The 25,280-nt window shown below is 40.1% G+C and overlaps 1 protein-coding gene across 3 annotated transcripts; it reads right to left on the bottom strand.

Annotated features, from left to right (window-relative positions):
- Positions 1 to 4,940: 4,940 nt before the first annotated feature.
- Positions 4,941 to 25,209, bottom strand: SEPSECS (Sep (O-phosphoserine) tRNA:Sec (selenocysteine) tRNA synthase). 3 transcript variants are annotated; one of them, XM_026037681.1, is made up of 11 exons: positions 25,096 to 25,209; positions 24,379 to 24,533; positions 22,384 to 22,502; positions 22,138 to 22,296; positions 19,692 to 19,845; positions 17,893 to 17,995; positions 16,369 to 16,498; positions 16,161 to 16,252; positions 9,837 to 9,930; positions 8,806 to 8,896; positions 4,941 to 7,274 (listed from the first exon to the last, which is right to left on the bottom strand). In XM_026037681.1, the coding sequence occupies exons 1-11, from the start codon at positions 25,207 to 25,209 to the stop codon at positions 7,025 to 7,027; spliced, it is 1,461 nt and encodes a 486-aa protein (XP_025893466.1). In that variant the 3' UTR covers positions 4,941 to 7,024. The 3 variants fall into 3 exon arrangements, with proteins under 3 accessions (XP_025893466.1, XP_025893467.1, XP_025893468.1); XM_026037682.1 differs by lacking the exon at positions 25,096 to 25,209 and adding an exon at positions 24,734 to 24,844; XM_026037683.1 differs by lacking the exons at positions 4,941 to 7,274; positions 25,096 to 25,209 and adding exons at positions 7,794 to 8,203; positions 24,734 to 24,844.
- Positions 25,210 to 25,280: the final 71 nt, after the last annotated feature.

Below are 25,280 nucleotides of genomic sequence, written 5' to 3'. Positions count from 1 at the left end.
ATGCAGTGTCTGTGTTAAACGCTACCACATCAGAAGAGCTGAGATTTGCTACCGCGTACCCGGGCAAGAGCCCATGGCAAGTGCAAGGGAGGAGATAATCCGAGCCTGGGAGTGCGGGACAAGGGGCTCCTGAAAGAATCAAGGGACTCAAGGGACTCAAGGGACTGCAAGAATGAAGGGAGTGAAGAGACCTACAAATGCAGTGACAGTGACTAAATGAAAGCCGCACTTTTTAAAGGCAGCTGCGCAGGAGCGTGGTGGGTCACAACTACTTGCTCCATGACAATAAGAAATCTGTGTTACTTTTTCCTGGGAGCAGAGCAGAGCCATCGTGCCTAGAAGAGGCAGGACTCCCTCTTGGTGCCCAGCATACCACAGTGCTCGTAAGGGCCGCCGCACGGCCTGTTCCTGTAGAATAGCCTCCCCAGCCTGTCTCCCTTGGCCACCGCAGCGACATGTCACTTGCTACCCATTCCTATCTCCCTGTACAGAATATATTGATCCAGAAGTGACTGCATAATCGCGGAGTGTCTTACAGGCCCTCTGAAGGGTCCTTGTGGCCTGCTAACATCTTTGGTAGCCACCACAGCTTCTTTCTGAAGACAGAGAGTCATGGAGAAACATGTTGCTTCAAAAGGCCTTTGAGCAAATGAGACTGAAATCACAAGTGCTGCTCTGAAGACACAAGAGAAGGGATGAGGGGCCAGATTGGGCCATCTAGAAGACTGACATCGTGCTGTCTTCTTCCCAAGCCCAAGCTGCTGCCTCCATTCGGCTCATAGATTAATATGCAGCTGAAATTCCTCCTAAATAAAAACAAACACAGGCCCAGAGCGTGACAGTTTGCGCCATCTGCACGGAACATGAGCTTGGCTTTGAATAGCATCAGTTATATCATTATTAAAAAGCATTTTTATCTTCAGATTCGTGTGCTGATCAGAAAGCCCATGAGAAGAGAGCTGGTGGTGCGTGCGCACGCACCTGCTGCCCTGCGCATGCCACACCATTTCGCCTGGCGCCATTTTGCGCTGCGCCATTTTGTGCCACGCCATTTTGTGCTGCGCCATTTCACCCCATGCCATTTTGCGCCACACACAGGGGGAAGCCTGCCCCCATCTTTTCTTCCTACACACTGATACAGCGAGGTCTGCTCAACCTTCCCTAAATACCCGGTGCATTACTGTGATTCTCTTATTAGAGAATATGAAAAGGGGGATACGCAAGTACCAGTAACAAGAGTAAGGGATGGGTTACTGTTTTGGGGAAATAAGAAGTGCATTTTTATAGCATGGCCTAGTTTTTAAAAACCCACTTTTGGGGTTATTAAAATGCCTATCAGCTTTTTACACACTTTCTTCACCTTACTTTCAAAGCGTAGCCCTAGCTCCTCACCTCCTGAGCCATTGCCTATTCCTTTACCACTACAGAGAGGGATGCCCTGGCCAGAATCTGCACTGCGGCTTCATTAGAGTAACAAAGCAAAACATCGAGGGTAGCAGGATGCTCTGTGTTTAATCAAGAGTTCATAAAATACATAGCAACTTTTAAAAAATGCTTCTGTTTAGCTTTATTGGACAGATCCTTCTTCCTCAGCAGCTGCACGCCCCATTTGACACAGCGGAAGCCAAAGCAAGAGCTGTTTCCATCAGCAGCTCCTGGCGCTCCAGGGAGACGAGGTGCAGGATGAACCAACTGCACAGCACAATTCGCATTTGCAAACTAGTTTTAATGGCAGCCAAGGGTAGCTTGGCAGTCCCCTGTGATGGCCAAACAGGGCCGCTTCCCTCTGCTCCAACACAGAGCTTGTCCTCCGTAAGCAGACGGTGCCGCCCGGCTCCTCCAGAGGTGCCGCTTCCCTGGATCCAGGCCCACAGCGGAGCCATCGCAGCAAGGGATGAAGATGGCTGCAAATATTGAACAGCTTACAGTGCGGGAGGAGTTTTAGACACAGTAAAAGCCAAATGCTGTAACCTAGTGAGGAAACCTCAAATATTGGATGCCCTGTTTCTTTTTCTCATCTATTTTGGCCAGGTGTTTTAGTAGTATCCCTAGATCACAAAAAATGCACATGGGAAACATTCCTTTTGGAGGAAAAAGGTCAGGGAAAGCACTACACACATCTGTCTTGGATTTCTATGCAAGATGACTAGAGAAAGATAAATAATACACACACCTCTGCTGCAATCATTTTATTTAAGATATCCAATTTTTTCTTTAATCAGAAGAGAGGTAGTGAATGGAAGAGGGCAGCTTAATGGTCTCAACTCTTCCAGAAAGAGCACTAGGGAAAGCAGCACTCAGCTTCAACCCTTCTGTTTGTGCCATTCACAGGACGTTTTTTAAAAAAGCAGTTATGATTTTGCTAGAACTGAGTCAAGCTGGATTTGAATCCAGGATCTGAAGGCAAATTAGGTTTTAATGTCTTCTGAACTGGATTAGCTTTGATGCTCTGCTAAAAAAGTTCAGTTGAATTGCAGTACGATGAAAAGACTCCTGTTCAGCAGCAAAGGAGATACAATTATCAAACCAATCTTAATGAGATTTTGGACTTAATTTTAGGCTCCCCAGAGGAATGCTGAAAGCCTGGTCTGGTTACACTGACCCTGTCCAGAATGCTGAAATTTATCCATCAAGATAAACATATGAGCAGTGCTTTGATACAGCAGATGCTCCACGAGGGACTAGGACAGAGCAAATGCCTTTTTAAATGCAATTTTAAAACAGTTATTAAACTGCACTACAGTATGTGTAGTTATCTTTGAGGGGGGAAAAAAAAGTGTAGGACATGAAAAACAACTATTACAGGACACATAAGCACAATTTTTCAAGCACTGGCTTCAAAATTAAAAACTTCTGAACAAAGGTTTTCTCTGAGGAGAGCCACTCTGTAACCAATTCAAGTCTTCAAATAGCTATTTAAAAAAAAAAATCCTGTCAGCTACACAAATTGTTTTTCCTTTAGATTCCAAATCCTGTCAAGCCAAGTTGATTAAAATGTTGCATTAAGAAAAAAACAAAAAAAAGAAAAAAAAAAAAAAGAAAGAAAAGGCGGTGGCAATCTAATCACTCCCTATAAAAATGTGAAAGCAGCAACTCAATTTTTAAAGCATCATGAACCAAAAGCTATAGCCCATCTATCATTCACATATGGATTCATGTAATGATTCTTCAATTAGAATTATTATCTATACAGCAGCTGAAGACTGAGAACTGCTGATACACTGCAGATGAGAACATTTGCTAGTCTCTGGGCTCCAGCCTTTCTCAAAAAATGATGATCACACAATATAGATTGCTCGGTTTATGTGCATTAAGCTGCAATGCCAGCATTTACATTTGCAACATTACAATTTTGCTTTCTTAGGCTCAAGAGAATTTGCTGCATCTGGTAGATTTTATTTGCTTTGTATCTTAGGCAGTTGTTTCAAGCAAAGCGCGAATAGGCAATATTATTGGCCATATAGTCCTCGGATTTATTCACTTGGATCCTGCAAAAGAGGTAAAGTAAGAGCGAGATTCACGTTTTTGACACGGCTCCTTCACCTCCAGTTTGCCTGCACTGTGTCCCAGTGCCATCGAGTCCTGTTCTTCTCCCACCCCTGTTCGAGCAGACAGTGCAAGAGGCAACAGCAGAGGGAAGGGAAGGAGCAGCAGCTCGGTGCACAGTTACAGACACCATGGAGGGATGAAATGCACCGTGTGAGGGGAATTGGCCACATCCCTGCCTCCCTGGGCTCCCTGCCCCATGGGCAAAGGTTGCCCCCTCCACGTCTCTGGAAGCAGAACATGAAACACATGCTCGCTCTATAGTCCCTAGAGCTGTTTCAGGGCTTCCTCTTTCCTATCTCATTGCTGGTAACTGCATGGTGCAGCCCGGATCACAGAGGAGAGAGACTGACAGCTGCAGAAATAGTGTGTGTGAAATCACCTCCCCAAGTGCACAGCTGGTGACAGTGTTTCTGCCACGCGTTCCTGCTGCACGAACGGGTGGGCTGAACCTCAGCTTGTCCTCCTAGATGTCTCACTAGCAACACGGGTGCAGGAGATGACTCCAAAACCTGCTGCACCCAACCCATTACTTGGAAGCCTCCAGCAGCAGGAGCCTGTGAATAGGGCTGCACATTCATTGTAGCTCCAGGAGCTTCTCACCTCAGCGTACAGTCTTAGAAACATCTTCACAGAAGGCAAATCTATTAGTGTATTTGTTTTAACTCTGCTTATTTTGTTTATTCTTGCATGAATACTATGTTTAGTGAGCAAGTCCTACCCCAACTATGAAGTCTCCCAACATCTGTCACACAAAGAAATAGAAAAATGCAGCTGATAGCTGTAAGCTTCAATATTATTTCATTGTTTTATTATACATATTGTGAACTGAAAGTAAATGCATTATATTATATTCTTCAAAAATATTTGATTTATCTATCAAAGTTCCTTTTCCAAGTATTTGCTGTATATAACAATTCTCCTCCGTTAACTTTAAAGATAAATTGCAGTCTGAATTACCTGCATAAAATTTCAAACTCTCTGCTTATGACGATATTACACAATGCCTTTGTCTCTAAAAATTTAAGACCTAACAAATACAGATCACAAAACTAGCAAACAACAGTGGAAACTGGTACAAGAGCTTACTGAAGTAAGGCAACAAACATTTAGCTGAAGAGTCTATACATCATGATGTGCTAAGCTTCAAAGGTATTTTAAATTGCACCACCTCATTGAGATTTGTGAAGTACTTCACTGACATACAGAGACACCATAGACTTTGTTTTATTTTGCAACCAAAATCACTGATTTAAAATGATTCTAAATTAAAAAAAAAAAAAGTTTCATAAAGTTGAATTCAGAATGCTTTTTTTTTTCCTCTCCACCTCTATTTAAAGAGCACTGTGGATCTTTTTCATCTTTCTGATGAATTTAGAAATATTTTGCAGACAGGAAAATCACTACCTGAGAAAGTGTGCCGATCCAGAGCTGGAATGAGTGAAGTGACTTCTATCAGACAATTTAATACAAGAACATACAAGGCAAGGATTACTGCCTTGAAGAAGAGCCATCTGCTGCTCGCTCTCTGTTCAGTTTCAGGATATTATTATTCATCAAACGCTTTTGTGAGCTGCTATCAGGCACCTCCCGAAAACTATTGTTAGGAAATGTTAAAGGTTGCATTCCGTGGCAAGTGTCACCTACAGGGGTAACTGCAGCCCTCCCAGGCGGCCTGGCAGTCCCCAGGGTACCAAAGAGCGAGGCAGGAGCCGGCGGGGGGCTTTGCCTTGCAGCCTGTGCCGCAGCTCCACGGGGGGAGAGCAGAAGCAAAGCAAGCTCTCCACAGCAAAAAGGCAGCAAGAATTCACACCTGCTTCCAATCGCAGGGGCTCGGTGGTCAAATGAGACGACATTTCTCCTAGGACACATTCCTAAGTGTGACTCTAGCCCTGGTAGCCACTACTTCATAAACTTTAATTAATTTAATGTGCAACAGAAACAACGTACAAGTAGCACCCTCCAATTAAGCTTTAGATACAATGGACTTTACTTCTATGTGTGCCCTCATAACGATTAGTATTGTAATAACTTCCATATATTAATACCATATTTTATATCAATTAAGATATAATCCATCTATGATTGAGATGTTCCTTTCAAAAGCATCACTATTTTCACTAAACAAGTTACAGAGGGCTCTGATCCCACCAAACAAAATAACTAGAATAATTTGTGAGGTTAGAACTGATTAACTGTGGCACCTAAGAGTTAATATATTGCAGGAAGACAAAGAAAAATGTCTTTGAGCATTAGGCTCATTTTGGCCAGTATATGACATCAAAACAACATATAATACAGTAATTGCATATAGGAATAATTAGTTAAAAATTTGAAACCTACAGTAATGTCATTCCAGTGATAAGGAACCTTTGTTCAAAGAACAGACTCCAAACCTATTGTTAACTTAATGAATTCACATCAGTAACCGAACACAAGCTACAAAAGCAGCAGTGCCAATGACAGGAGACAGTTGAAAAGTCAAAGTCAGTACATAAAAAAAAAAAAAAAAAAAAAGATTAGAAGTCCTGCCAGGACTCACTAGCTCTCGAGATTGCTGTATTCATGCCACAGGCGTCAGCAAACCTCCTGCTCCTCTCCTGCTCCTATCCAAGAGCAGCTACTACCAAAGAAGGGACAAAATGCATTAAAAAAAAAAGAAGTGGGATGGAGTTGGGAGGGACTCTCCCTCTTCACTCCGTGCTCCACAGCCCCTTGCTTTTGTAACTGCACTCCCTCAAAAAATTCCTTTGGGTTGCTGAACCCTGCAACTATTTCCAAGAGTGGAGAACTCTTATTCTGCATATACGAGGCATTCTAGATTTTTTTCTTGACTACTGAGAGTTGTTTATTTCAAGGCAGTTTATAGACAAAAATGTGTCCAAAAGCAGCAGTGGTGTAAGGCCCTTAAGGGATTATTATTCCAACTCCATCACTCCCTCATGCAGTTTTATCATTGTATTTAGTAAGTGCTATCCCAAGCTTTTATATAAATCTTTCAAAAGTGGCAAGTATGCCGAGAAGAAACCACTCATTGACGTTTAAGAGGCAGGGAAATATTTCTTTCTGGATATGTACCTATACTGGAAAGGTCTGCAATCACTGTCACAGAAAAAGCTGTTAGTCCAGAATGTGGGAATAAGCGTTTTGTGATTTGCCAAATCACAGAATCAGCCGCAATCGGTCAGATTCCCCCTCAAGCAAAGGGCTGGCTCAACATCTTTCTCAACTTTACTTTGGCAGATGTTAAGGACATTTAAATGGTGCAAAAAGCTTGTGACTGGCCCTCTGTCTGAAAGAGAACATTACCTAAAGTTTTCCTTAAAGCTGAATTTCACCTGAGTTGTTTTTTTATCCCCTTCCTCTCAGCTGAGGGATAAATTGTTTTCTGCACTGCAGATTCAGAAAGCTAAAACCAATACAAACCTGACATATTCAGACAAAAGTGTATCTTCCTGTGTTATAAAAACTGTATCTTCTAGCCTTCAAGTTGTTCTGAGCTTGTATTAGAATTACTTATTTCATCCACATTTTTTTCTTTCTTTCTTTCTTTCACAGAAGTCTTCAAACACTTGTCAAGCCTTTTCAAGAATGTGTCTACATCTTGTTTTTTAATTCCAATTGCTGATGCAGCGTTGAGGTAAGCACAGGGGTAGTTATTTGTATGTGACATAAAGCCTTTAAAAGTGTAGTTATTTACCGTTTGTACAGACCCACAGGGAACCACCCTGAAACACACAAACAAAACTGCAATTCAGTTAAAGATGCCCTGGTCATTTTTATGTAATACCTTATGATGAGCACATTTACCTTCATTCCTATAGAATTTTCCTTCCTTTCTTCCATTAAATCTATGAGAATGTCACTACAGGCATTTATGACCTCCCTAATGTGGGGGAAGAGGCATCTGCAGCAAACTTGTCTTGCAGATCAAGGCTTAAGTATTTGACGTGCTCTGTTCCTGGCCTGGTTGGTTCAGCCCTCAGGTAACCTGAAGAGGTTAAGGGTAACCTAAGGAGGTTATACGTACATCTCACCTATAGTGGCTTGTGGCTATAGTTAAAGCCTATAAAAGCACTTATCAATTGATTAGAATTTGTTACCTCCAGAGTGGTGTTCAGAAAAGAAACTGCATTTGGGCAAATAGCACTAGGGCTGGCCGATCTTCCCCCGTATGGAAGTGCTCAGACCACAGGCTATGTGAAAGTCTGAATGCGAGTGCAGCCGGGAATCGTTATCACCAGCACTGACATTCAGCACAGGCAGGACATTTTAAACCTGCTGAATACCAGGTGAACTGGTACGTATACTCTGCAGTTAAAGAACCACTTGTTTACATGAAAATAGGAAACCCTGAAGCCTTTGGATCAAACAAAATTGGAAAGTTACAACTTTTCAAAAAAGGAATCTTCTGAATCATTTCAGCCAAAGATGACTGAAATTGCAGGACAACCCAAGGTTAGGACAGGCAAATTAAAAAGAGCATCTAACTACAGTACATATAGATTTACTGTCACTCATCTGTGCAGGAAGTGGAATAATCCAAGCTAATGAAGCCTGTCTTCTGATGCTGAGACATTCAGCTCCACTCGAGAAAATGACATTAACTCCATGGCAGAAGCTAGCATGGCAGCAGTAATATCCAGATAAAGGAATTCTGCCAAAACAAATTTTAAATCATTTTCTTCTTCTGAAAGCTTTAAACCAAAATCATTAGAAATGATTTGGCTTGCATTTCCATGTACCAGTGTCACTAAGAATAAATTCAGCTTGGACTGGTCCAGGTTGTAGCATTTCTTTGTCTTTTTTAAGCACAGTTAGCTCCAGAAAGCAGAATTTTCTTCCATATGACAAAAGCAAAGCAGGGAATTAAAGGTTTATTCCCCTGATAGCCAGCACAACCATATTTATGCTGCATAAACATAACAAAAATAAAGATCCTCCCTTGTAACTTAATCATAGGATCAGACAAGAGCTGGAAACTAACTGAAACCAATGGGCTTTAGGAAATAACGACACCAAGTTATATGGGGATAGATATTTAGTCTACCAAAGCTAAAGAAGAGGTCATCACTATTTCAGGCAGGTAGACATATTATTACTAAAAAATAGCGATAGAGACGGGTATATTACTCTCTCACTCTTAATTGCTAGGCTGAAATATGTACTCATGAGACACAAGGTACAAAAAAAAAAGTATACAATTTGTGAAACCTGAATACAAATGCCAACATTTTTCAAAGTTGAGAGCATTCTCACCTTGCTCCAGAAACTTGTCTTGTGAAAAGCATAGATCCGAGCTGGGTAACAGCAACATCATTATTTTCATCTAGATTCTTCAGTGACATGGCTGAAGGAACAAAAAGTCAGATCAGAACTATTACAGTTTTTCTTTTTCAAAAAGATAATACATAACACAACAGTCACATAACAAAAAAATACGGCCGGCCAAGTATTTAGGGTCAGATACAATGAAAATATGAATACTAGTATTACACTAGTATTTGTCCACAACCTATCACTGAATGACTTCTTGGATTGTATGTAAGGCAGAAATACTACACAGAGGTGTAGTAAAGGAGAGAAATACTCCTTTTTAGTGATCAGCAGAATTTATAGTTAGAATAAGTATTTTGAATATGAATTCCATTATCTACTTCACAGCATTGAAATATGACTGATTTATTATAGTTTATTTTTTTAAAAAATCTATTCATTTCTAAAGTATTACTACAGGCTGCCTGTCCTGATTACAGTAATACAGTATTTTGGACAGGAGCAATTTTATATAAAAATAAAGGATCTGGGTCACAGTTCTATTACAGAATCACAGAATGGTTGAGGTTGGAAGGGACCTCTAGAGATCACCCAGTCCAACTCACCTGCTCCAGCAGGGACACCTGGAGCACGTGGCACAGGGTGACATCCAGGCAGGTTTGGAAGACCTCCAGAGAAGGAGACTCCACAACCTCCCTGGGCAGCCCGTGCCAGGGCTCTGTCACTCTCACAATAAAAAAGTTCTTACTCATGTGGAGATGGAACATCCTGTGTTTCAGTTTGTACCCATTACCTTGTCCTATCACTGGTATTAGCCTGCTTCTATAAGAAATTGCCTTCCAGAAAAGTTGTTCTATAAAAAGTTTAATGGCTTCATCTTAGTTTAAGAATGATTTAAGTGTAGTAAACAATGCTATATATAATAAGAACTGTATGTAAAGTAGCATTACAAATGCAGACTGTATTAGATTTTTAAGAAAAAAAAAAAGGCAGCAAAACAAAGCAATGATTACCTAGGGAAATGGGATTATGGGGTGTGTCCAACAGTCTCTCATTGTGGATATCTGCCAACTTCTTCAGCTCGCTTGAAAGATAGGAGAACATTTCCTGGAGATGGGAAAAAAAGGCAGTATTTTTGTTGTTAGCTATCAAACTGAGAAAACAGCACAAAACTGCTAAGTTTCCATTTCACCCTACTTGTGCCCAACTGATAGGTTTTTATGTGTAAAAAAATAACTGGGCCAGACAGTTCTCTGCAATCCCCCTATAAAGGAACAGCTCCATTTCCTGAACAACGCTGCTCTGCCCCTCGAACTGGTCAAACGCTCTGCCTGTTCCAGCACACGTGCTTGGGATGTCAGTCACCTGCTCTGTGACCCGAAAACTTAGTGTGGGAAAGTCGTGAAGAGATTTCCCAATTTTCCCCGATTTTCCTCTGTGTTAGTATCCTGTCGACTTAGTGGAGCTGCCTTCCCACTGTGGCCTCGTCAGCCCTGGAGAACGAGCTGTTACTATGGCAGATGGCCCTGTCACGGTAAATTGCTCCTTGCACTATTCTAATCTGCACCAGAATTGAAAGAGAAAAGTAGTGCATCTTGCCACCTCTCACACGAAACTACAATTAGGACCAGTTCCTACATTTTCATATCAGGAGTACCACACAGTCCCATGAAGAGGGGCACGAACGTACATTCGAATGGATTTTGCTGCACACAGCACATTTTCCTGAACGCAGCAGCTGTTCGGCCCTTCCTCCCAGCCTGACCCCTCCTGCTCGAGCCTGCTAAGCAGCAGAGACTGCACAAATGCAAGTACCACTTTCTTGGGTGGTTTCTTTCTTATGCTCATTCTGGCTGTAAGGATTGTGCTTCTCATCTACATTGGTGTGACTGTTTCCGCATCCTGATCCATTTCTGGACACGACAGAGGATTTCTCACTCTTTAGAGCTGCCTCCTTTGACCTGCACACTTACAAGTACAAATTATGCTTTGTAATCAAAATGGTGCTTTTGAGCTGCACCTCCGCCTCTTCCCAAAGGTCATACGAAACCAAATGGTTTTTGTGGTGGCTAAGTTTGAAGAACGTCACAGCTGCTGTTCTTTAGCTACTGCAGGGTCTCATTTCATGACAGTCCAAATGAACGCACTCCTGCCCTGTCTTTCCCAATGCAAGAGCAGGAATCAGCCCGAGAGAAGAGGCACCACGTTACTGACATAAGTGAACTGGGCAACAGATTCATCGTCAACCGCAGCATAAAGCTTCTGTGAAACTCAGAGCAATAACCAAAACTTATGGGGAACACCTATGGTTAATTACCTGGACTATAAATTTGTGAGAAAGTGTTGATAATTTTCAGGAGTGTTCTGAAACCATGTGCTTCTGCAGTTTCAAGCCAGCAGAGTTTATTTGCAGTGCACTCGGGGGCTGTTCAGACACTTGTCCCTCCCTTCTGGTTCAACACGGAATATAAACACATTCCTCATTTGTTATTTGCTTCACGGCAACAAGCATCACTAATGTATTTAGCCATTAAATCAGTACTTTTCGGCAATCCAATTTGTTAATTAATTTGTGCTCCCTCTGCTGGCTGTTTACATTGATGACTGAAGCAAAACCCTGCAGAAGTATACATTAACTTTGCCTACTATAGATATACTTACTGTTGAAATTACTCCAGAGAAAAACCTATGTTCAAGCAGTAAGAAATTCCCAAATAATTCCTGTGTGTGTATGTCTCTCCTCTAGGGGATTCTCTGTTGCATCTCTCACAGTTTTCCATCAGTGAAATGACCATAAATTTGTTAACCACTGACTGAAATGTGTAAAATTAAATTAAAATTAACTAAGTTGCTAGGTCAGCCCTCATACACATAAGGGCTTGGTAGAACAAGGGAGAATGGAGAGTTGGCAAAGAAAATCCAAGGATGTGTTTTCATTAATTAACTCAAGCTACCTGAACACAAATTCAAAACTGCTTTTTTTTTTTTTTTTTTCCTAATAAGCTATAATATTTTGCATCTTTCTATTGGAAAGCCTCTAGATATTTTATAAATAGCTTCAGCAGTTTGTTATACAACAGATGAACAGCACTTCCAAAAGGAGAAGAAAAGGTAATATTTTGTGAGGTCAAATCTATAACCCACCTCTATTATAAAAATATTCCTGTTGTGTGAAAATTTATAAGCAGCCTAAGCAATTATATTCAACGAGGTCTTCTATAATTTATTTTCTGTGGTAGGCACCCTGGTTTTCTCAAATGGAGCCAGGTATTATCCTGAAGTTGTATTGAACAATCCATACACTAAATGTCAGCTATGCTTTAATTCACTCTTGGAAGGAAGAGGAAAACTCCTCTTTTGTGTTTCCTCTTCACAAAACCTCAGCAGGCCAGCAGAATGAATGCTAAGTTATATTAAAATGTCTTGCACTTTTTAAATTATTTTTCCAAATTATTTCTAGCATCTAGAATGACAAAATACCTCAAAAAAATATTAATAAGTCAGCAATTGTGTCTATGCCCAGCATGCCAAATGACAATTATTTGGACAAAGTGGCCAACTCCACAAGAAGTATATAAAAGCATTCTCAGGAAGGTTTGTAATAATGCCCTATTAGAAATACTGGGGTCATGCTGTACCTCTGCTACAAAACCATTCAACTTTTGCTTCGTTTTAGAGCCTTCCTACTGGATACGGGTGACTCTTCACTTCTTGCTCGAGTGCAACAGGCCCTGCACAGAGAGGCAGCTCCTGTCCCAACTGAAAACAGCTATAGGTAGAAAAGTGAAAAGCCAGCAACTCCAGAGAAAAAAAAAAACACATAATTATAATACTAAATATTCCATCAGCCCTATAGTAGTTTACAGACAACTGATGAAAGCGAGAAACCCTTTTCTGCATAGTGGAAAGCATCCTGCTGGTTCCAACCTGCCGTTCTCGCTGACACTCTGGGCCAGTGTGGAATATGTGTCCCTTACGTCCCTCCTGCTTCATTCACACGCCAAAAAAATCAACATTGACAAAATGGCAGCCACACACGTACCATATTGGAGAGGACATGGCAAAGCAGTAGTTTTACAGTCACTTTGCACTAGATACAGATTGCCAAATTTCCTATGCTGTACATGAGACTGAGCATTAAAGACGATGATTACGTTCAGTTAAACTACAACCTGCCTACACACAGACAATAAATTGAATATGATTCTATATACCTCACCACGAGGAAACTCCTGTATTCCCACAGGAATCAAGAAATCACAATGTAGCAAACTGACTATACAAAAAAATGCTTTTCATCTTGAAAGAATATTTGAATATTGACATTTTTAGGTGTCCTTCTCTTCTTCTAAAATCTGATCACAAGTAGAGCAACAATATAATCTCACATTGAACTGCACAAATAGTTCATTCCAATCAGAATAATCCGTGTTTTCTCGCATCGATGGTAACTGAACTGTAAAAATAAATTCCCTCCCCTTGATACAGTTTTAAATATTCCAGAATGATACTCCGTAAAGACACAGCAATGACCCCAGCTGATCGCTCTTTGAAACACATGTATAAACAGACATAAGATATTGAAAGCTCAGCTGCATCCCAAGTAATGCAACTATAATTAAGATAATCAGAATAACTTCATCATCAGACTGTTAAGGAAAGATTATTGAGGAAGTCTTTAACTGCTGAAAAGAAAAATTAAGGCATTACCTCTTGGATAACACAGTAATATACTAAGTGGGCGTGCTGGAAAATAGTTAACGGATATTAAATCTGATATGGAATTTTGGTGTCTCGCTCTCCATCAATTCTGAGATGATAAGGAGTTGAAGTCTATTGTTCATGATATCAGGTAGTGTTGCCACTAGATTTGTTACATGAGGCCAAGTTCGGCCAACAAAATACACACTTGTGAAGAGAGATCTAGGCTTAAGACCTGGCAATACAGAATTTGAAATATAATATACTGAGGAAACACATGGGGGAGTCATTACAAAAGCCTAACCTTTGCATAACATTAGGAGATCTCTGAAAGAAGAGCTATTAGCAGATTTGACAGAAGCACCTACCTAGACCCCCAAACAGGCCCAGGAGCCCACTGCTCTAAACACAGTGTAAACGTATAAAAAGGCCACAATGACAAGCTAGCACAAGTGAGAAAATAACACTGCCAGACAAGGCTGGTGGAAGTCTTCTCCACTGCTTGCCTGGAGATATTGGGCTAATACAGATCTCTGAGAAGGTTCCTTACAAAACTTCCACATCTGGCCACCTTTAGTCTGACGTGTGGCCAGCACATGGGCTTTAGTCTCTTGCTCTTCTGTCCTCGGTGTCACTGCACCCTTTTAGTCCTCCAGGACAGGACATGCAGCCCATACTCGTGGACAGTTGCAGACTCCATGAACATCAACCAATTGGAAAACCACTCATATTCCTTTTTCTCCCCACTTTAACCAGTTCATCCATGTAAAAGAAAAGTGGACATACTATTTATTTTCTTGGTGGCAAGATATTAATCTCTTTGCAGTAACAGTCTGGGCTTTCTGGCTTGCTTTCAAATAACCTGAAATAACACTGATGTGAATAAGGTAAAAGGAGAAAAGAAAAAAATATCTGTTGTTTTTTATAGCTCTTTTTTGGTGTGTGTGAGGAGGTGTAGTTGCACCAATATAGAAAGGAGTACTCAATGTCAAGCTATAAATAGCTCCTGCTGAGAGCATAATAGCTCTGCCTCTGCTTTCACAGAGCACAGGCAATAAACTATCACTATTACATCTTAACAGTTCGGAAGCAAAAAACATTTAAGCAAAAAAGGTTTCTATTTCTACAGCAAATCCAATAAAAGAAACATATTTATGCCATATATAAGGCTGTGTTTATGGAACATATTCGCTCTTGAAATATAAAGACCAGAAGTCGTGAAAACATAATGTTTTATTTGCACTAAAATCCTATATCCAATAAAACTATATAATTTTAAATATCAAGCTATTCATTAAGACATCGTATTTACTAAAGAACTATTATTCATGACTTGACAGTACTTATACTGCCCAATACGTATTTGCATCCAGTATAAATCTAACTATCACAATCAGCTTTGCAGAAGACACAATAAATTCAGTTGAGATTCTTTGGAGATAGAAGAAAAAAAAAGACAATTTGCTTTTAATGAAGATAGAAACCATGCATGGCAGCAAACACAGCTACCCAGAATATGGTAAAGTTAGAAAATTTATTCCAAAGCAGCATAACTGATGACTACTTTCAGAGTTTCACAAGTTGTGTCTTCACAGGCTAATTGCATGGAACACTTCTTTCGTTTGCCTCTGTAAAATAACTATACTGTTTTTTGGTATTGCAGCTCCTCTCAGGGAAGCTCCAGTTCCAGTCCAGCACCATTACTGGCTGCCTGCATGAACATCCAGAAACAAGTCGCAGCAAACTGCACCACCATCCTGCCAGATAGTCAGAGGCCCCAGTAAGCCGTCAGCAGGAGACAAATAGAATGTATCTCATAAACAAAATAATAGACAGATCATGCATGACTTAAAGATATTAATTTATGGCACTTACTACTTCTCCTTACCTGGAGCTCTTTAGGGCAAGAATACTCTATGTTGAAATATACAGCTAACAAAATCAGGCCTCTTAATATAAGGAAAAATCCAGAATTAAGGGCAGCTCAAGAGGCGCAGATTTCAGCCCTAAGCCAATTTGAACATTTGTGCAATGCAGTTACAGCCAACATAGCAGAAAGTTGGGAGAGGCAGGGAAGAAACCTAGCTCTGCAGCTAGACGAATGTCTTAAAACCCAGCATCCTTCTTTCTTTGTAGCCATATACGTTACTTATAACTTAAGCAGAAATTGTGATTCTGCAGAGAAAGCGGCACCTCAACATATCATTCCTCTGTTACGGCACCCAAACACAATAGGCCAAATGAAGTAGTCCAGAGATCCCTGCAGTAGCTCTCACTGTGCTGGACACCAGCACCGTGCAGACCCATCACCACAGCACTGCTCACAGACTCTATTGACTTAGGTCACACAGAAAAACAATAAAAATGAGCCCTCTCCAAGATAGTACAGGACTTTAATTTCCTGGTTTGGAATACAACACATAAATAGAACATAAAAGCCATGATATACTAGCACCATTTGGCCAACAGGTAAGTACTACTTGCTTACACTAGCTTTCCAGATTAAGAGCTGTGAGCTTAGAAGAAATTCAGGAGCTTTCCAGAGAGAAATTGGATTCCCAACAAAAAAACAGGTTCACAACAGGAAGATTTTGTTAACTGATGTTAACTGACGACTTCAAGAAAGTGCTGCTTACCTTTCTCTCTTTCAGCAGCTGCTTGTAGCCACTTGTACCTAGAGACAGAAGTGTAATGAGGACATCTAAAGAAGGAGATGCAGATGCTCTTCCTGAAAAAGAAAACAGCAGACAGACCAAATTCACCAAAAAACTAAGTATGAAAGAAAGCTAAAAATCAAGTTCTTTACAGTTATTTTGCAGGTACAAACCAGTCTGAACTCTTTACCTGGGTACATTTTGCTGATCTCCTGAATGAAGGACTCGTTGAAGCCAGCAATGATAGCACCACCTACTGGAACCATAAAATTTTTGTCTAGGCTCTGAACAAAAGCATCTATTCTGCCCACTCGAGCGCCCTTTACGGAAAAAAAGCAAAAAACAAAACGCAGAGCACGCATTAGGAAAAAGCATTTAATAGCATCATAATCACACAGCAACATAAAGAAAACAAATCTAATTCCTAAAGCACACCCAAATATTGAATTGTGATGAAAATTAAAAATTGGAGCATTACTTTTTCTTAGCACTGGTGATTAATTTATTATTGTTTGTTACCTGACTACAAAATGCCCTATAATTTCCTCTTTTGCTGCTTTCTTGATAATAATTTTAGTTCTTGCAAGTCTATAGACTGCAATTCATTTAAAAAAAAACACACATGGAATTTAACGGAAATTATATAGTTAAGACTCCATAATGCAAAACATTTCACAGATGTTTACAGTAAAAGGGCTACAGGTTAATGTTTCATCAGAAAAGATTTATCCTGGCACATGTATAGAATTTGCATTAAAACAAGTGGGCTGTGACAGCACTTCTTCATATCAGGCTGCTTACAGTATGAAGATCCAGATAATTTCCCAACAGCAGATTTCCTCATCTCTCAGAAAATAAAATGGCATTGTATCTAGTTCATCGGATATTCTCAAAGGAATGACTATAAGTCCTGCAGTACAGCTCCCATTTCAGTCCTGTGCTACTGTATACTGAGCAATTAAGTATGCAGCATAACAGAACCTGAAAAGCATGTGCAAGTTCATCCTTACTACATACACTACATAATACCAAGGAATAGAAATACAGCTAACACTTACAGCAAAAAGACTGAAAAAAAACCCCATATCTCACTAAAATAGAGTTATTATCTGTTTAAGTAGCTTACTGAATGGCAGAAGGGAAGAAGCACTAAGAGTTTGTTGTCTTTTTGATGGAACTTGATTTAGCTGAGAACACCAGAAGAAAAGCAGGGGCAAATGAAAGTGTGCCAGAAGCTCTTTCCTGTTACACTCTTGTTTTTTTTGAACAAACCACTGAGGTTAATTCAGTATCCTCAGCTATTCTCTGTAGCAACAACATCTATAACAGTGATAAAACCAATATAGTGTCGTACAATCTTGTTCCTCAACCAAAAAACTGTAACTCGCATTCTGATGAGGACTAAATACCCATTCAAATACGGTGCCTTATTTTCATTGTGTTAATACATTTATGAAACACTTTTTAAAAAGCTTATGAATGATATCTTTCCATTATAAAAGTAAAAAATAAAACCTGTTTTAGTATATAAAAATGTTGTGTGTGTAATTTATCTTCTAAACTTCTACCTCCCTCTAATCCATGTTCTCAAATATCAGACTTAGATGGGATAGTCTCAAAGGTGTGAAACACAGGACAAAACGTACTAGTATTGTCTATAATCAGAGATTTAGTCATACTTTAAAAATTTTATTGTTTGAAATACTTCTCCTACCTGCTGGATAAGATGCATGCACTTTGAAGACTGAACACCATAGGCATTGTTGACAATATGGGGAATGTCATATTTAGCGCAAATTACAGCCAGCTCCTCCAGTCTACGAACACAAGATTATAGTTTAGACAAATATTTATCAGGTATGTTACAAATCAGAGCATTAAAAGGCTAAAAGATCTACAAGAAGATCACAATGATAGAAGAAACTTCTTTGATTAATATATCAAGTATAAAATTAACTAAAGTCTTAAAAATACAGAGATTTTTAAAACAGACAGCGCTGGATAGGAGTTACCCTCCTACGGGAAGAGGAATGTTACAGCTTTTAAGAGTTGATGGTATCCTTAAATAGGAAATGCATTCAAGTCCTCCTGTGGTATAGCACAACCCAGTGCCACTACCTAATATTTCAGTTCTTAGTTGCAGAGGATAAAAATAATCATGTCAAAAAGAAGAGGCAGATAAGGAAAGATTCACTTACCTGAGCTAACATATAGACCATTCATTTTTGATAGCTTTGATTTAAGTTTGCTAATAAATTTGCAACTCAGCTCCTAGCAGTATTCTGATAGAAGCTTTTGTTTATTTTTACTTTCTCTGTGGCAAGAGGGTTAACCCATGTTAAATCCTGCATTTTTCTTATTATTCACTTATTTTAAGGGAGAAAAGTAGAAGGAAACATTTTTACTCGACATGTTTCAGATTCAATAATGTTTCCTTTCTCTACTTGCAAATGTTCAATTATGTTTCCCAGATAACAAAGTAATTAATAACTAAAAAGATACTGCAGAGGAACTTCAACCGTAAGCATTTTAAATTTTGCGATAAATTAAAAGTGGTGCTCATTTTGGAAAACTAACTCAACATAAACAAGTGCTTCGCCCACCCCTACTTCAACATGTCATTTTCAGTCTGAAAGCTTTTTTAAAAAAAGCATCAGAGCAATAATGCTTCAGCTACTCTATTTCGTGTTAATGGCTCTATTGCTCATCTCTGCTTCAGAGAGTGCTCGAAAGACATCTTTGCAGCAACTACAGAAGTGATGTACATGGACACATAGTATTAGGAAAGAATGCAATGTATTTTAAGCCTCTTAATGGTGATTTAACAGCTGGAAATTATAAGTAGCATCATGCAATCAGGCAGCAAATGTTCAAACCAGGATAAGTTACACCAGGGCAAATTGTCTGTTACACTTGCACAGCACATCTGTCCTAGATGTTTCCAAGAGTTTATTTATATCAGTGTATCTTAATTAGCTCTAAAAGCATCAGTGAGACACATGAAAAGCATAGCTCTAAAAAGGTCTTTTGTAGGCTGTAGCATTTTGGACTGTTTTAATGCACAGACCAGCATTAAAAAGGACAAGGAAAATTCATCAGTGGGCTAAAGGAGAGAAGACAACAATAATATTAAATTGCAGTATTAACTATGTTAACTACATTTTCTGGATTACGTTTGCTTGAAAATTGATTTTTACCACTTCTGAAAAATTACAAAACAAAGCACTGCAACAGTAACATTCATTTCATGCCATGCAGCAGAAGGGGTATCTTCTGCATTACTCTCACTTCTACTTTCCGTCCTATTCTCAGTTCTCCCAATATTCTTTTCTAGAGGTGGAACTTCATTTCAACCTTCAATTTCCCTTAAACTAGGGGATAAATGTCTCTACTAATTGTTGACAGTAGTTAAGCAGTTTCAAGAAGAAGGACCTAAAATATGCAGACTTGCTGCATATTTTGTTTTTTGCAGGTTTGTTGCAAGAACTACCATGTTTTATGAAGACTACTTACCTATCAGGTACTCTTGGAGCAAAGCAAGAAGTTGTAGAATGAACACACAGAATATTTTCAGCACCAAGAGTCTTGATTTTAGCCTCCACTGCTTCGATGTCTGTCCGTAGCTCATCACCTTCCAATACATTTTCTATCACCACAGGCTCAAAACCTAAAAAATGCAGACAAGATCCCTAAGTATGTCACAAAGTAATCTCAGATCTCAGACTAACTGTGAGCATTTTTGGTTCCAACAGAAATCTGAAAAAACAATCAACTTTGTAATCATCAGGTTCTCTAAAAACATGGAGGGATTAATGCTTAGAAATAATCATGATGAATTGGCTTTCATCGTAAGTTCCTGCCTTATTCATTTAATCAATTTTCAAATTACTTCTTGTAAAATAAAGATCGTTGCGTCTGACCTCATTTTGAATGGGAAATTTTTGATTAAAAAAAAATAAAAGGGTTAGATTTTAACATTTCCAGAAGTCTATATAAAACAGCTGAAAAACAGTTATTTCTCAAGGGCATATATGAGAAAAGTTGGAAAAAAGATGGGAAGTGAGGGAGCTAATTCCCTTTTTCAAAATGCCTGTGAATGCATATCTGAAATCTGACTCCAGGTTTGGAGCTTGCAGCTAAGCTGGGATGTTAAGAGCATGAGAGGGCCACCGTGATGACTGAGGTACAGTGAACACATCCACAACTTAGAAAGAGTGGCTGGGACTTGTTTACCTTGTTCGAGAGAGCCTGTTCTTGTTCTCATAGACTTGAGGGGCTCGGAACGGACCATAAGAAAGCCTTTCTCATTACATGGATAGTGCAGTAGTGGAACAAGCTAGTCAGGGAGCTAGGGAACTTCTGGCTATACTTCCAAGATTTAGCTAAACAAAAGACAAGGCTGACCTGTCCTAGTGCTGCTAACAGGCCCACTTCAGGCGTGAGCTTGGACAAGAGACCCCCAGAGATCCCTTCCAAATAACACTTCTTCTATCATTTTCAAAACATACCTAATATATCAGTCAGTAATGATAGATCTGTGTAATGAAAATAATTTGGCAAATAATTTTCTAAACATTTACCCCTCAGACTTTAGCTATCAAACACTAAGAAATTGGAAAAGCCCTACAACTGCGTGCACAGTCCTTGAGGTTTAGCGATACTCAGCACACCAAATGCGTTTGGGTACTTATACAAGTGTTCTGAAACAGAACTAGAATTAAAATAATTTTCTTTACATGGCAGGAGGTCAAGGGATATCTCTGCATAAGAACACTCATTTACATAACTTCTGTACTGTGTTTCTGTTTGTTAACATTTTCACATATCCTGCATTCCCCACTGAATTGCTGCAAAATATATATATTTTTAAAAGCTTGTCCACTCCTGTTTTATGTGCAATGACTCAGAATTTTATTACAGATTTCTTAAACAGCAGAGTGGAATTTGTCATGGTAGTTGTTCAAATTGATAGTTTCTCAAAAATAATCCAGCCATATATTCCCTTTCCCAAACAGGTATAGGTTGGCAGCACCATCATGCCAGTTGAAGTGATTTTTTTCTTAAAAATCTGAGTAATACCTGATTTATTGAATGAAGGAAAAGGCAGAGGGGGATGGATAATTTCCAAAGCTGTGTGTCAAGGCAGTTGCTATATGCTTTTATGGCTCGTGGCTCACCAATATACCTTGACACGGACATACAGGGATCAAACTATATGGGACAACTTGAATGATTTGGCATTGTTAGCCTTGTTTTTTGACTAGAATTCTAGTAGATTGCTTTTGATAATTGTTACATATCTAACAGCTGCTTCTCTCTTCCTAGCTGTTAAATCTTTAAGTAATTTTGTAATGGCTATCTTGGTAAAGTTTTCAAAAAAAAAAAAAAAAAAAAACAGAAAACCAAGAAACAGATCAATCATATTTCCTCATATCTTTCTTCACTATAGAGCTAATTTCCTTAACGTGATGTTTTAAATTGAACATATTCTGAAAACACTCTCACCTTTCTCATGTACATGGGTGGTATCTCCTGATCTAATTCCTTTCAAACATCATGTCTCCTGGACAGAACACTTTCTCTGGATCCAAACTTCTAGTCATTTGCATCGAACAAGTGATTTATGCCAAAAAAAAAAAAAAAAAAAAAAAAAAAAAAAAAAAAAAAAAAAAAGTATCCTAGGAACTAAGCCCAGAATCTATGTCATGCTTTGCCTAAGGTAAAGGGCACAGAGCTGGAAAATTATCATCTCTCTTACTTGCCCTTTCCTTGATCCCATGAATCTTTCTGCAAGAGAAGAGAGCTTCAATGTGAGGATAAACCTCTGCTCATATCTTACAGTCTGGCAGACAAAGAATTCCATTTGAGAGACATGCATGCGGATTCAGGATCAATCTGATAGCTGTAGTTTTAAATTTATTAATATAACATGGTGCATAACCCGTCAACTCCTGCTTACCTGCGGTTATCATAGATTTAAAGCAAGATTTCTGGTCTATACGTGGCCAAATAATGTATTTTGCCTTTGGTCTCTTGTGTCGCAGCGTTAAAAAACACAGAGTCAGACTCATTCCAGTTGCCATAGGAACCACAAAGCAATTGGTCACTGTCCGGACACCTGCACATCAAAAGCAAGTCAGAGATTAAAATGAACAGCACATGAGAAGTCCCCACCAAAGATAAAGACTTTTAGTTTTACACCTACCAGCCAGCTTTATAATATCCAGAACTAGTGAATTAGTAAGTTTGTTCAAAAGGCTAGACCCTGCGGCCTTAGGCTGGACAGCAGAAATATCACCTGACCTTCCAATTCCATGGATCAACCTGAATGGAAAAAGTTGAAAACATCCATCAATATTTTTCATGTCCCAAAGTGGCATTTCTTCCTGACTGAAGAAAAATTAGTTTGATAAACAATTCCTGAAAACACTACACCCAATATAACATCAAAATATCATAAGTTAGTTACAGCAAATTACATGTATTAGTATGAAACTTTTCCTTTCCTGAAGATGAGATTAACAATGTTCTATCAAGCAGAGAGAAACTGTGAGTAGGCCCAGTGTAACAAACCCTCTAGTGTCTGGCAGACTCGCTTTTAAGAAGATTTTGAAACTCTTGAGCTCTTCTTGATGTCTACTGAATTAGCATTATAAATGACGCCACATTTGTACACATAACTCCCAAGAAAAACAAGCAAAAAACCCCAGTTGCCTATACACAAATGGTGTTGGAAATGTTTCACCTACAGAGGGCAACAAAGTGAGCATATATACTGTGACAAAACATCCTAAGAAACATTTATGTTACCATAACCCATACATCTTCACACCATCTACCTCGTTCTACTATTCTACATTATATATTGTGTAACACCACCTCTTTTTGCATTCTACATTCATAAACTACATTTACAAACGCTGGCATTACTTCGTGCCTTTCAGGACTGAAGGATCATAATAATCCTTTGTGAAATATAATCTTACAGAAATAACCTTAACCCTGGCTGAAATGCAGCAGCTGCTCAAGTAAGCTAGTAACAACACATATCTATTTATGGCTTTAATTTCTTTCTGTTTTGGGAACAGAGTGAAATGCAGTTTGATGAATGGATGGCATTCAGAGCTTCCAGGAGCACAGTTTTACAGTTTAAATGCTTTTCTCATATTTCAGGCTAATTACAGCAAGTTAATAATTAACTGAAACTTGCACCTAACTCTCGCTCCTCGCTTCCCTTATTCCTGTTGCTATGTTCTTAATAGCCTTCTCATACTACTGCTTTTTTTTTTCTGCATATTCTCACTGACCATAATCTGAAATCACTCTCACCCTTCTCATAAAGCTCATTCCTAAAAAATTCTCCTTCCTAGCACTAGTCTCTGGCATCTATAAAGCAGAAAGGAGAAATGGCTTCAGAACTCTTTCCTGGTATTCCAAAACTCCCTAATATACCTGCAAATGTTGCTGCACGAGTAAGTGGAGCAGGAGAAAGACCTTCCTTGCTGCAGGTCTTGCTACATGAGGTGCCAGGTGAGTCACCCAAAGCAGCAGTAGCTAAATGACAGTAGCCCAAGGACTCTGCCAACAAACTGGACACAATTTCTCTAGCTGTCAGAAAGCAGAACTTACTCAGATACCCTCTGCAGTGTCACCTCCACCTCCCTACCAGACACATCTCAGTCTGACTACAGAACAGAAGATGGAAAGCCTAACAACTCCTGTATTAGTGCTTTTCTGCATTAACTTGTCATGGTACTCTGGGACTCTTGAAAGCTGTTTAACCTAAAGTAGTTTAGCATTTCAGTAAGCTTTATCATATGGAAGCTGATCTTTGATATGCTTTGATGCAAATATTTCAAGGAGAAATGTGAAGGTTTATTTTGTTTCACTCACGTTAAATAAAACATTGGCAAATATGCTCTGCACAGAATACTACTGCCAAAAAAAAAAACCCACAAAAAATATAAATCTTGATAAATTAGGATGCAAAGCACTCATCAGGTATTAGAAGACTTCAAGAATTTCCAATGAGTTATTAATGAAAATTCAGTACACAGAGCTGTATCAATTCAACATTACATTACAGAGTTTCTAAAATACCGCCAAAGTTTTGGCTTGTAAGACATAATAAAAAAGCGCTTTGAAAATGTTAATAACGAAATACCACAATACCGAAACCCGAGCTGCGGATGCGCGGTACCTGTAATGCCTCCGGGCCACGATGCCCGAGGCCACCCGGCCTTCCCTCTCCCCCACGCCGCAGTTGCCCAGGAAGTTGTTGCTGTCCATAATGGCGAGCTCCTGAAGGAACAGCTCAATGGTGCTCTCATCCCATCCATCCTCAGGGCACTTCCCCTTAGCAAAAACAGTAACATGAAGTGAACTCCTGGACTTGGGTAACTAAAAACGAATGCATCTTTGTGTAAACTGCTTTGTTAATATAACTCTTTTCTGTAACGAGTGTCATTGATGCTGTACTTTAATGCTATTTTCTACACCTTAATGCTATTTGCATACGTAACAATACTATCGCTGCAGTATTTTAGCTTTATTACCTAATCTTGCGAGGCCGTATTCAGAGAGAAGCCAAGCAACGAACTCACACATTCTGCGCTGAACACATTGCATGAGCACATCCCGATATTAAACACGGGGCTGTTTTCTACTCCGGAGCACCCCAGGGCAGCCTCACACACACAGCGCGGAGCCGCCAGGCGCTCCCGAGCAGGGTGCGGGTTATTCGAAAGCGGCCGCGCGGGGAGCTCCCCGCGGGGAGCTGCGGCCCTGCTGCTCCAGGCGGCCCCAGGCCTCCCCTCCTCCTCACGGCGGGCGTTGAGGCGGCTCGGGCGCCGCCTGCTCCCCCAGCCGGGCCGTTAGGGGCCGTTAACGGCCGTTAGCGGCCGTTAGGGGCCGTTACCTGCTCCAGCAGCGCGCGCAGGCGCAGCTCGTGCGCGCGGCGGCCCTGCGCCCCCTGGCGCACGTAGCCGGCCGTCACGAGCCGCTCGCTGCACGCCAAGTTCTCCGCGTTCATGATGGCGGCGGCGGGGGCCGCTCCGCGCGCGCGGGGGGTCGCGCGCCCGGCCGGCGCCACGCTCGGGTCCC

This window comes from Nothoprocta perdicaria, unplaced genomic scaffold (genome assembly GCF_003342845.1).
Source record: "Nothoprocta perdicaria isolate Ctin4 unplaced genomic scaffold, notPer1 scaffold_2, whole genome shotgun sequence".
In the NCBI taxonomy this organism is placed as follows: Eukaryota; Metazoa; Chordata; class Aves; order Tinamiformes; family Tinamidae; genus Nothoprocta; species Nothoprocta perdicaria.
The sequence above is the reverse complement of the archived record's forward strand: the minus strand, read 5'-3'. Positions and strand labels throughout refer to the sequence as shown.

Excerpts from the sequence above, each read along its gene's own strand:
- SEPSECS (XM_026037681.1), bottom strand. The coding sequence starts at position 25,209 with ATGAACGCGGAGAACTTGGCGTGCAGCGAGCGGCTCGTGACGGCCGGC. Across the intron at positions 22,297-22,383 it reads GGATATTATAAAGCTGGCTG|GTGTCCGGACAGTGACCAAT; the intron begins GTAGGTGTAAAA and ends TTTGATGTGCAG. Across the intron at positions 17,996-19,691 it reads GCTCCAAGAGTACCTGATAG|ACTGGAGGAGCTGGCTGTAA; the intron begins GTAAGTAGTCTT and ends TTGTGTTCGTAG.